This window comes from Diabrotica virgifera, chromosome 1, assembly GCF_917563875.1.
Source record: "Diabrotica virgifera virgifera chromosome 1, PGI_DIABVI_V3a".
Lineage (NCBI taxonomy): Eukaryota > Metazoa > Arthropoda > Insecta > Coleoptera > Chrysomelidae > Diabrotica > Diabrotica virgifera.
The window spans coordinates 19,189,722-19,203,163 of NC_065443.1; the positions used below are offsets into that span (position 1 = coordinate 19,189,722).

The window sequence follows — 13,442 nt, forward strand, 5'->3', positions numbered from 1 at the left end:
TGGGAGATTAAAAAAATTGGAAAATAGTTGCAAAGTCAGCCAAGACCCACCCAAGGTTGTAGCGCTACGTGATGATGATGATGAACCTGCCTAGGACAACTTCGCAGAAATTTGGCCAAGCTAACAAAAACTATCCGTTCACTTTTAAGTTTTTAAAAACATATAATACAAAAGCTATGTGCTCAACTTTCGTACTCAGATCATCCGCTTTCCGACTTATCTATACTCAGCTGCTAAGTATACTTCCCCGGTATGACTCAACAACAAACGCACGAAGACTGTTGACACCAGGTAATGTGAATGATCTCAGGTACAAAATTAGACCAATACCGAAGTATTTTCTTCTCTCGCAGGTCATCCTCTTCTCAGAGAATACAGAAAAATCCAGGCTAACCTTCAACTATGAACTACCCATTGACCTTATTTTTTTTGTAGAAAATAAAACATTATTTTAACTTTTAATACGTTTTAATAGGTAACTGAATCTTTTTAGAATGGTTCAAATATTTAATTCAACTACAGTTCCCGGAACGAACCATTGCCGACAACCAACGCTGTCGTCGTCGTACACTCACCTAAATTGTATGCAGACAGGATTTCTCTCACCGGCCATGGTTCGCTCCGGGAGCTGAATGTAGAAATCTACAAACAAGTTTATGCTGTCGCCATCTAGAGGAGGATTGCGATATACTTCTTCTTTTAGTGGCTATTCGTTTCGAATATTGGCGATCATTCTGGCTATAATTATTTTATTAACTGATGCTTTAAATAGATTAGTTGTTGTGGAGAACTATTTCCTCAGGTTCTTTAACCATGATATGCTTCTCCCAATTCCTCACTTTCCGAATAATTTACCTTGAAGGATTACCTTCAGTAATCTGTATTTAGTGCCGTTTCTCATTATGTGTCCGAGATATTCTAACTTTCTCCTTTTAATGGTATACATCACCTCTCTTTCTTTGCCCACTCTTCGTAATACGGTCTCGTTGGTTATCTTGTCCGTCCATGATATCCTTAGGATTCGCCTGTATAGCTTCAAGTTTTTTCTCCATTCCTTCAGTTAGTGTCCAGGATTCAACTCCGTAATACAATATTGAGAAGATAATAAATAACATCGTAGGAGCCTTATTTTTGTCTCCAGCTTAAGGTTGTGGCTTTTAAAGGATTTGGCCATGTTATTGAATGCACTCCTAGCCTTCTCTATTCTACATTTTATTTCTTGTGAGTAATCCCATTGTTCGTTTACTATTGTTCCAAGATAGTTATACTGTTTTACTCGGTCCACTGGTGTATTATTGATAAGTAGTTGGGCGTCTCTAATTTTATTTTTGATGATGATCATAAATTAATTATTGATATATTTACTTGAAGTCCAAATCTTTTACTTACTTCATTTACTTTGTTTATTAGTTGCTGTAAACTGTTCAAACTGTCTGCTAAAAATAACGGTGTCGTCTGCATAACGGATGTTGTTTAGGCGTTCTCCACTTAGACGTATTCCATGTTCGCAATTTTCCAAGGCTTCATTAAATATTTCCTCTGAATATAGGTTAAATTATATAGGTGAAAGTATACAACCTTGTCTAACGCCTCGCAGAATCTGGATGGCTTCCGTTGGTTCACCTCCAAGATTCGTTCTTGTTGTGGCTGATTGGTTCCAGTATAAATTTTGTATTATACGTCCGTCTTTATTGGGCTTTTGTTAGAACATCCATCATTTTTCGGTGTTGAACTGTATCAAATGCTTTTTGGTAGTTCACAAAGCAGGTGTAAATATCGCAAGTCATATCTCTGCATCTTTGAAATAAAACCTGTAGACTAAACTGTGCATCTCTTGTAATACCTATGCCTTTCATGAATCCAAACTGTGTGTCTTGTATTCTCTCTTCGCATAGCTTGTATATCCTACGATATATAATTTTAAGAAAAAGTTTTAATGTATGGCTCATTAGACTTATTAGCCTATATTCTCCGCACTTTTTTGCTCCCTGTTTCTTTGGTAAGGTAATAAATTCTGAAACTAGCAAATCTTTTGGGATATTGCCTGTGTCATAGGCATTATTGAAGATTTTACATAGTATTCGTAAAGATTCATCATCAAGAAGTTTAATAAATTCAGATTGTACTGTCTGGTCCTGGAGCTCTACCTTCTTTTAGTGATATTATGGCTGCTCTGATTTCTGCCACTACTATAAGTGGTCCTGTTTCCGTAGGTATTGGGGACTGGTTCTCCCTCTCTGGCGATATACTGCGTAACGAATATTATATACTGCAACGTCATTGATCTTGATTCTGTACCCTTATTATTGATCAGTGAAAATAATGTATATTATGTATTTTATATTACGCTCTCTATTTTAGGAACCATGAGTACCATGAAGGTAGATGCCGAAATCCTCGGTGAAGATTTAGCGGAGATAGATGACAAATATTTACCCCCTACTTATTTGGTTATACAACTCTCCGCCGACATACCTTTAAAAACATTAACATGGTTGATAGAAAAATTGAGGGGTAAAAAGCGAGACGGCGGAGGGGAACTGATTGTGATAAAACAGCCTGTGAATCCAGAAGGTGTAAGTGTTGACTAAAATTCTCAAGATATCTCAAAAATTTAAATCTATGTTTTAATTTATTTATGAGGTTATTTACCTTCCGGTAAAACTAAGTTTATTTGCTAAATACTATAACAATAATTTCATAATGCGAATATTATATTCAGTGAGGACGTTTGAGTTGGAATAAATTCATTATCTCGAGAAGAGGCGAATTTGGAGAGAAATCCTGAGACAGGTCGATTTTTGTTTTTAAATTATGACTTTTTGGCGTATATATAATATTAGTGACGTCATACATCTGGGCGTGATTACGTAATTGATGATTTTAAATTAATTGAGAAAAAAGAAGAGTGTATGTAATCCATTTATTTTAAACTACATTTGAGTGCTGTCAAAAAACAGAAAGAAATGTTTATTTAACAAATAAACTTTTTCAAATTCAATTAAAATTCAATGTTAAAGCTTCCACCCACCTGTCTCTTAACAGTTTGAACATTGAATTTAAGTGAAAAGCAATGTTTATTTGTGAAATAAACATTATTACCTGTTTTCCTAACAGAAGTAAAACACATTTTGAATTAAATAAATTACTTACATTCTTCTTTTTGTGTAAATTAATTTAATTCAAAAAATGTGTTTTGTACACCTTGTACAAATAATTGTGTTAATGTTCATATTACTGGATAGAGAAATAAATAACCTTTCAAACGAGCTATCACACAACCCCTACTCTCATTTAAAAAATAATCGATTACGTCATCACGCTCAGATGGATGGCGTCACTAGTATGATATATGCCAAAACGTCATAATTTAAAAACAAAAATCGACCTGTCTCAGGATTGTTCTCCAAATTCGCTCATTCTCGAGATAATGAATTTATTCCAACTCAAACGTCCTCACTGTGTGTAAGCACAATATCAACACAAGGTAGAAGCCTACAATAAGTTGTTTTTATCGATTGTTGTTTTATATTGTGAGCTTATAAATTGTCGATGAACTCTTTTGTGTTCGTAGGTCATCCAAATATTTACCTTAGTCAATACGTTTGGTCATTTTTGAAGTTACGTTGAGTTTTTGCCAATGATCGGGCAATGTTCCACTTTGGTAAATCTGATTGAAGAAGCAGGAAGAATATAGTAGGCATTTCGTCTGATCTTGGAGATTTTCTTTCTTTTGATTCTTGAATGAATTCAGATTTTAGAATTCTTAGACCATTTTGTGTATTATTAATTATTAGCCTCACTACGTTTTCCTGGCATTCATTGTTATAAGTGTTTAAGTGCTGGATGTATTGCTGCCATTCGTTACAACGGTGTTCAGTTGTTAAAGGTAATGCTTGGTAATTATTGCGCAAAGCAGTTCCTCTGCCTTAAGGATCACTTTTCTTACCGAACAATAATCATATTATATTAGCTGTTCCACAGAAAACTGACGGCCAGTAAATGAGAGATTACTTGTATCGTTCATTGCATTGTATAATCCTCTTTTAAAATCGTCGTAAAGTTTTTAAAGTAAAGTTTTTAGTTCCTTAAAGTTTTTTTTCTACAATCGTGTTAAAAATGCAATTTTTAGCACTCCATACGAGCGTTAAAAATGCTACTTTAAGGCACCAGTGATTTAAAATTTTTATGGCACTGCAATTCGTATTGGTGTATAGGCAATTTTGATGTAATGTCAAAAAAATATAAAAATGGAACGTCAGTCAAGTTCAAGTAAAAGTTTTGTAGATATTGTCCTGTAATTACGTTTGTAGAAAAAATATTGTATGATATGCGTGTTAAAAAGTACATTTTTAAGGCACTCATGTGAATTGCAGAACTCGCTTTGGCTCATTCTGCAAACATTCACATGCGTGCCTTAAGAGGGAACAGTAGTGATCAACAGGTAGCAAAAACGCGTTCCAAGATTGCGGCTATAATACTTAAGACTGTCTTAGGCCGGTTAGGATAAAAGGTAGTTAAAGTAGTCATTAAAAATACATTATTTATTATACAAATAATACACTTGTGAAATTGTGAAGATGCCTACATTAGTTTCAAAAGAGATTAGTCTTATCAAATAAAATTACGTTACTCACAGATCAAATACCTTGGACTGATCACAAAGTAAATATCAAAGGTCATGTCCACAGAACGTGGCAAACTACTTGGGATCAGACTAACAACAAACTAAAAGAATGCCTAAGTCAAGTAGGAACTAAACTCATGTTACCAAGAAATAGAAAAGACCAAGTCATCATCAACCGACTCCGAATAGGACATACGTTACTAACACACAAGCATATCTTCAACAAGGAGGCCGCTCCGATGTGTACCAATTGCAACACGCAACTGACAGTGAAACATATAATTATCGAGTGTCCAGTGTACCAGAAAGAAAGGATCGCGTGTGCTCTTAGTGACAATATTAAAAGTGTACTGACTTCAAACCTAAACTCCTTATTAAATTATCTCAAAATGACTAAACAATACACCAGATTGTAAAGCATGTTTATATAATAATATGTATCTTACTGTTTGTGTATGTCCCCCCGCTAATAACCCTTAGTGGTTGATGCGGGTTTATGTGTGTAAATAAAAAAAAAAAAAAAAAAAAAAAAATTACGTTACACATAAATCAAAATATAATTCTGTAGAGGTTGGAACAAATTTTATATCAAAGTTTAGGTGAAAACAAAGATATTTTCAAGAAAATATGTGATTTATATAACTTCATTTTTGCACACAATTTGTTTAACTGCTCCGGCAATTCATGTTTATATGAAGATGTTTACGATTTTTTTCTAAAAAATTGACAGAAACAGCGTTTATTTAAGACTTATTAAATTAAATTTGACTCTTACTTTATTTCAATAATAATAAATAAAGCTTGAAAACCAATTTGAAATAGTTATTTATGATATAAGTGTTAAAAGTACACGTTTAAGGCACGCATGTGAAAGTTTGCAGAATGAGCGAAAGCGAGTTCTGCAATTCACATGCGTGCCTTAAGAGGGAACAGTAGCGATCAACAGGTAGCAAAAACGCGTTCCAAGATTGCGGCTGTAATGTTGAATATTTTTTCGAGATATTTGGCACACGTATTCGTAATATAATAGAGAATGGCGGTACAGAGTTAAATTTGAAAAATATGTTAGTATGTGGAAATTACTCTGCAATTAAATACAATATTAAAAAAACGAGCTTGTACCGCCATTAAGAAGAACAAAAAAATACACTTTCTTCAAATAAACTTTTTTATCCGATGTCTAGATTTTGTGTCATTTTGAAACTACTTAATGGCGGTACAGGCTCGTTTTTTTTAATATTGTACTTAATTATAGAGTAATTTCCACATACTAATATATTTTTCAAATTGGACTCTGTACCGCCATTCTTTATTATATTACGAATACGTGTGCCAAATATCTCGAAAAAATATTCAAAATTACAGCCGCAATCTTGGAACGCGTTTTTGCTACCTGTTGATCGCTACTGTTTGCTCTTAAACGTGTACTTTTAACACTTATATCATAAATAACTATTTTATTTCTTATTTGTTGACTTCTTATTTGTTTAACCCCAATGCTCTTCAATGCCAAGTAGTTACGAAAGTTGAATAGTGGTATGTCATCTTGAAGCCTTTCAACGAGCCTAGTTTTGTGTAGCAGTTTTCCATATGTTTATCAATATGTTCTAGGATTTGCATACACTCATCATTTAGTCTTGGCTTGTCCACTGCTGGACATAGATCTCCTTCATTATTTTCTATTTCGATCTTATGCCTGTTGCATCCAATTTCTATGGCAACGTTTTAGATTATCAGTCCAACGACCAACGACATCATCTCTTGGTCTTCATTCCAGTATCCGCTTTGTCCATCGGTTATCTGTTATTCGAGCCACGTGACTCGCCCAGTTCCACTTCAGTGTTTAATTGCCAGATTACCACAATTTCCACTGTTAAATTCTACTAAGTTGAAACGTTGATTGGATTACAGAAATACCAAATCTTTTTGTTTGTATATTTATAATATGAACTCTATAAATTATTTTCTAGTTACTGATTCTTCATGTATCAGCAACCAAACTGAAATTATTAGAAGCAGCAGAAGAAATGGAGTTCATGAAGGCGGACAAAACGGGCAAAGTAAAAGAATTTAGTGTGCAATTTTTAGAGGATTTCTTACCTGGAAGTATGCAAGTTGATAATCTGTTTTCCTTGACAGAACGACAAACAATAACTCGACATGAGGTAAGTATATGACGGGTAGCTCTATTAGACACCACACTCAGTAAAAAACAAGTTAAATCTAAATAAAAGTATATTCAAAATAAAAAAAATATATTTAAAATCCTTTTTAAAAGGTATATAATTTCATTAAGATCCCTTCATAGACAAGGCGAAAACGGCGGGTTCGTTGGAAGAAATATTCCCATGAGATTTTTTTGCATAATCACATTCGTGAGACACCCCAGAATAAGGTTCAGAAGTCGCCCACGCGAAAAGTGGTCCAATTTTTTTTAACAATTTTCAACGAAAACTTTTCGTTTATAAATTTGAAAAAGTGTGTGTGTTATTGCGTTGCCGCTCCTGCAATACTTAGAGCAGGTGTATCGATGGATTCTTATGTAGTTTTGTCTTCTGAATCGAAATCTGAAAACGGCATTTCGATATCTCTAACCGTCTTCGCGATAATCGACCTCAAAGTCTAAAATGTGACGTCACAATCCGGTTATCTCCTACAGACGCACTAAACGTCAGCTCAAATGGTTGATTAGGAAGTAGGCTACTTTTTTTTAAATCTCGATTTGCCAAACATAGGTTATTTACATTTGAGCTTGACACTTCGTGAATGTCAAACTAAATTTTATATTAAGTACATATTAATAAACCATCAATGACATTTGATAGTGAATTTAATTATTATATAAAATAAATAAGATGTTCAAAAATACAATTTGAGTATAAATATTTTAAAGGCAATAATTTATTAACAGTTTTAAAAAGGTTTATACCAGTATAAATACGGCCTCCCCTTTATGATAAATGGACTGTTCCATTTGCTATAAAATTAGAATATTATGTATCTAGTCGTTCCCTAAACTCGACACAACTGGCTAGTGATTGTAGAAGGTAATTTTTTTGTTTTTTGAGAATTTTGCCGAAATTGGCAAAATTACTAATTATTTAGTAATAATTATTAACTATTTAGAAATTATTTTTTTGTCGAATTGGCAAAATTATTGACTAAAATCACTAGCCAGTATTGTGTCTGTGTACATCCTTCTAATGGAAAAAAATATTTGAAGATTTTTCTCAAATTATGGATACCAAGAACATTTTCATTTATAACTCTCTTATTTTTAATTTGACAAATAAAAGTTATTCTTTATAAAAAGCTTTTCATGTTCTAAGATTTATGATGCAACCATCATATATAGGGTGTCCCAAAAGTAGGGGAACGGTCGAACATTTCGCGAACTAAACATCGGATGGAAAAACTGAAAAATACGTGTTCAATCATTTTCAAAAATCTATCCAATGACACCAAACACCAACTCCCACTACACCCCCTGGAGGTGGGGTGGGAGGTAACTTTAAAATCTTAAATAGCAAACCCCACTTTTTATTGCAGATTCGAATTCGTCATGAAAAATTAAGCAACATTTATTCGAAACATTTTTTAAAAATGCTGATAGATGGCTGTAATAAATCGTATTTTTCCAATTAAAGCGCCATCTATCAACAATTCTAAAAAATGTTTCGAATAAATGTTGCTTAGTTTTTCATGACAAATCCGAATCTGTAATAAAAAGTGGGGGTTGCTGTTTAATATTTTAAAGTTACCCCCCACCCCACCTCCAGGGGGTGGGTTGGAGGGTTATGTTTAGTGTTATTCGATAGGTTTTCGAAAAGTATTGAAAAAATTTGTTTGGTTTCTCATTTGGAAGTGTATTTGTCGAGATATTAGACCGTTTCTATAATTTACCCATGTTATCAGGATAAATCGTTTTTCCCAATTATAGCGCCATCTATCCACAGTTCGAAAAAATGTCTTGAATAAAAGTTGCTTACTTTTACGTAACGAATCCAAATCTGCAAGAAAATCTATGGGTTTCCATTTGAGATTTTAAAGTTACCCCCCACCCCACCTCCAGGGGGTGTAGTGGAGGTTGGTGTTTGGTGTCATTGGATAGATTTTTGAAAGTGATTGAACACGTATTTTTCAGTTTTTCGATCCGATGTTTAGTTCGCGAAATATTCGACCGTTCCACTACTTTTGGGACACCTTGTATAAAATTTTATTAATTTTATATGAGGTATATAAAAAATATGAATTTCGATCAAGAGTAAACTACCTTTATAGTTCATAACATTTAAATTAGAATGATATAATTGCACATTAAAACATAATTATTAATTCTAAACTACTTTTCATAATAGAAATTTTCCATATTATGAATTAAAATACGTAAATATACAAAGTTTTCGTTATGACAATGCTCGCATTTTCAGCTTGTTTTTAATCCAATTGCAAAAATCAATATTTTTGGCCCGGACAAACTTTTTTTTAGATTTTTCGGACCATTCTGGACAGAAAAGGTCTCTTGTAATTTTTCTCCAAAGTTGATCGTGTTTGAGCTATAAGCCATTTAAAATTTGAAAAAGGCGAAAATGGCCATTTGAATTACTTAATAACTCGGTTAAAGATTATTATTATGAAAGTCAGAAAGTGACTAAATCAAATTTAAAGCCCCCTCATTAATTTATTACTAAGCTGTTATTTTTAATTATTAATAATAATGAGTGGTAAGATCATATTGAAGCGGCTGTAAATGTGAGTGCGAGTCAGATGCGCCATTGGACTGCCTGAATGGCATCTCTTTCGCACTCATCATGGACGGCCGCCTAATACGTGCATGGTGCTCATTATTTTTGCTTAAAAATAACAGCTTATTAATCAAATAATGACAAAAATTTCTTCAGGATCGTGTAGGGGTGGGGGGGGGGGGGGGGGTGTGCTTTAAACTTTGATTTAGTCACTTTCTGACTTTCATAGTAATAAATTTTAACCGAGAAGCTTGAAAATCGCCATTTTTCGTTTTTTTTTCAATTTTAAAATGCTTTTACCTCGAAAACTATCAACTTTAGAGAAAAATTATATGAGACCTTTTTTATCCAGAATAGTCCAAAAAACCTAAAAAAAATTTGCCGGGCCAAAAATATGGATTTTTGCAATTTGATTAAAAAAAATTGTTAAAAAAAAATTGGACCACTTTTCGCGTGGGAGACTTCTTGAATCTTATTCTGGAATGTTTCACGAATGTGATTATGCAAAAAAATCTCATGGGAGTATTTTCTCCAAAGAACCCGCCGTTTTCGCCTTGTCTATCAAGGGCTACATCAAATCACATAATGTTTTCGATATAAAAATATAGAAAAATCCTTCCAAAGGGCTAGGCTCACCAGGCTTCTGGGTTGAACCATCGACTTTCACTGCGCCGAGATTTCGACATCTGTAGTGCAGTGGATAGTGTGTCGTGTGGTTGCTAGGAATACAATTATTTGCATACATATTAAATGAGTTTTTAGCATATTAAGCGTAACATGAGTGACATGTAATATGCACCTTTAATTTGTTAAAAAGGTGACTTCACAGTATTTAGGTATTTACCCAAAGTGTTGTCGAAAAGTTGAAGTTTTCTCATTCTTACTTATCGTTTTGTTTTATGCGCTCGTTTTGTTAATATTTAATTTCACCTATTGGTCCCATCCTGGGACGGACCCCAGTGCTAGTATAACTTATACAAATATTGTCCAATTCTAATTCTACAAATTTATAAAACCTATTTTAGGTGGAAAATATAAGAGCTCTATCGGAAGAAAAACATGTACCGGGTTTTCCCGAACATCATCTTTATACCGGTCAGTCAATCATTGGAGTCTGCCAAAAACATGAGATAATAAAAGGCATGTATGCGCTGCATGATCGAGAGGTTCTTAAAAAACTTGGAAGGAGCTGGTATATGAGTATATTTGGGAAACAGCCTTATGGTAAGTGAAGCCTTATGTTAAGGATACGAAATAAGTCGATGATAAGTCGGAAATTGAAATTTACTAAACGCAACAGCAAGTGATAGTAAGTAGCTACTGCTCCTATTACGGGTTAAAATTTGAGTTATCAAAATATGTGTTTTATCTCGCCAGGTATTAATGACGCACAGGTAAAGACTCGTGGACTCAACTGTACTTGAATATTTTTATATTTTTATAAACTCAATATAGACTTAAGAGCGTAGGTGCCAAATTTCGGACCAGTGCTATTTAAATGCATTCATTTTTTGGAATCCTAAGGAAAACTAATAAATATTTTTGAAAAATTTAAACGCAGCATAAAAGATTGAATTATTACCGAGGGCCGAAAATCCCTTAGAATAAACAAAAAGTTTCTTTTAAATGAGATATTTGAAATTAAAAATCACACTAAATTTTTTTCTTCTTTTTCACCCATGTAACTTATTATAATAGACGTTATAGAAGTTTTCAGGGGGAGTTAAGTAGTAGCAAGCGAGGAGGACGGTCGTGGTCGTGTGTATGTCGTATTTACACAGTAACATAACTACAACATAACAGTAAGTTGTTTCTATGTTTTGTGGACTTGGAAAAAGCATTTGATCGGGTGCCACGTAACAAGATCTGGGAAATATTAAACCGTAGAAATGTGAAACCGAAGTTAATCCAAGCAATAAAGAGTATATATAAATGTACACGTAATAATGTAAGAACGAAAAATCGCTCATCTCTAGAATTCTACACAAAGACAGGTGTAAGACAAGATGGTGTTCTGAGTACTTTGTTATTCATCACTCTAATGGACGAAATTGCAAAAGAATGCAGGGGTAAGGTAAAAAGAACTAGGGTAGGGGTGTATAAACTTCAACAAGTTCACGTGTTAGAGTTGTTATATGCCGATGACCTGGTAATGGTGGCAAAATCAGAAAAAGACTTGCAAGTAAATGTAAATGTTTGGAATGAAGCCTTTAAGAAATTTGGGATGAAAATAAATATTGAAAAAATAGAAGCTCTAGTAATATCGAAAACTCAAGAAAATATAAATGTAAAGCTGAATAATGAGACCATTACACAAGTAGAGGACTTCAAGTATTTAGGATCAACAATGAATGGACAAGGAAATATAGAACCAGAAATAAACAGCAGGTAATGAGTGCAACAAAATTATACTATGCGCTAAATAAAAGTTTTATTAGGAAGAAAGAAGTAAGCCTAAAAACAAAAATGAAAGTGTTTCAAACTGTATACGAGCCGGTGCTACTCTACGGTAGTGAATCGTGGACAATGAATGACAACATCCGTAGTAAAATTCAAGCATGCGAAATGCGATATTTACGTGCGGTATCCGGGGTGACCAGACGTGATCGTATAAGAAATGAAGACATACGGGAAAGTTGCAGTATTGGAAGGACCTTAGACAGACTTGAAACGAAACAGTTATCGTTGTTCGGACATATGGCGAGAATGGGTGAAGGTAGAACTGTAAAGAGGGTATGGAAAGCGGCATCCGACAGCAAACGAAGAAGAGGCAGGCCAGCAAGAACGTGAAACGCAGATATTGGAAAGGCTTGCGTAAAAAGGAATATTGGGTGGAGAGAAGCAGAAAGACTAGCGACTGACCGAAAGGCATGGAGACGTCTGATTTCTCCACTTACCTCGACACCGTAAGGCACAAGAGGACGGCTTAAGTAAGTAAGTAAAGTAAGAAGTTTTCAGGGACTTTCGGCCCTTGGTAATAATGTATTCTTTCATTCTGCGTTTAAATTGTTTAAAAATACTTATTAGTTTTCTTAGGATTCGAAAAAAATTAAGGCATTAAAAACATTGGCTCAAAATTTTGCGCCTATGCTCTTAATATAAAATAACAAATTGCTATAATTTGGGTCATAAATAACGGCGAATTGGTCATTTCAAGAGCATGAGTGATGTGTTCTCTCTTTCTAAAAGTTCTCCAATCACAGTGTTGAATTAATTTTCACTTGCGACAAATAACATTATATTTTTCGGTGTATCAATCTTAATCCGATCTCAATTTCAAATCGTTACCTGAATCGTAAGCCAATCCTTAGTAATAATTCTTACCACCTACTTTTATTCCTACCAAAGTACAGTCATTCTTGAACAATGTAAATGAAAAATTTGTCTCCTTTTGAACTAGTTAAAACGCAAAAGTGACGTGTACACTTGAATCCGCTAGAGACAAATAAAACTCGTACGAGAAACCAGCGCGTGTGTACGCGCTGTGAATAAGAGAGGATCAAGTTTCCACCTAGGATGAAATTTGGATAATGGGGGAGTAGAATTCGAAGATAGAAAGAGACAAAAATGTAATTTACGTTTTAACAATTCTGTCAAGTATGACGTTCGAAAATTTAAGTGTGTGACTCATTAAAGCTGTTGTTCTATGATCTGGCAGGTTGTTGCACTTGACTTTTTGGGAATTGCTACAAAGGTCGATTGTAGCCATTGTCTGGGGATTGTCGCATTATGATATATTAGATTAAATAGTTCAACCATTACATCAATAACATATTCATCCATGAGTTTCAATAATTCGACCGGAGCATCATTTGGTTCAGTAACTTTGGCCATATTTTGTGTTTTTGATGGCGTAAATGACTTATTCTCAAAATATTGGTCGTCCGGTATTCTCTGTGGTTTCTAATGAAACCGCTCCTCTTTCATCATTAAATAGTTGTTTGATATAAGTGTTTTAGTGACACAATTTATTTTTCACATCAGTAATTATATATTCTTTATCATTTTTAAGGATCTTCGTTGTTGTTCTATTTCTGAAACCTTTCATTTCTTTGTATAGATTAAAGCTA

General features: G+C 33.9%; 1 protein-coding gene across 3 annotated transcripts in view; it reads left to right on the forward strand.

Annotated features, from left to right (window-relative positions):
• Nucleotides 1–13,442, forward strand: part of LOC114324603 (anoctamin-10) — a 139,016-nt gene that overhangs the window by 30,504 nt on the left and 95,070 nt on the right. For all 3 annotated transcript variants that reach the window (XM_028272470.2, XM_050644204.1, XM_028272469.1), the window contains exons 2-4: nucleotides 2,362–2,576; nucleotides 6,598–6,792; nucleotides 10,398–10,596. In XM_028272470.2, coding sequence (XP_028128271.1) covers nucleotides 2,367–2,576; nucleotides 6,598–6,792; nucleotides 10,398–10,596 — 604 coding nt within the window. In that variant the 5' untranslated portion in view covers nucleotides 2,362–2,366. The remainder of the gene's footprint in view (nucleotides 1–2,361; nucleotides 2,577–6,597; nucleotides 6,793–10,397; nucleotides 10,597–13,442) is intronic.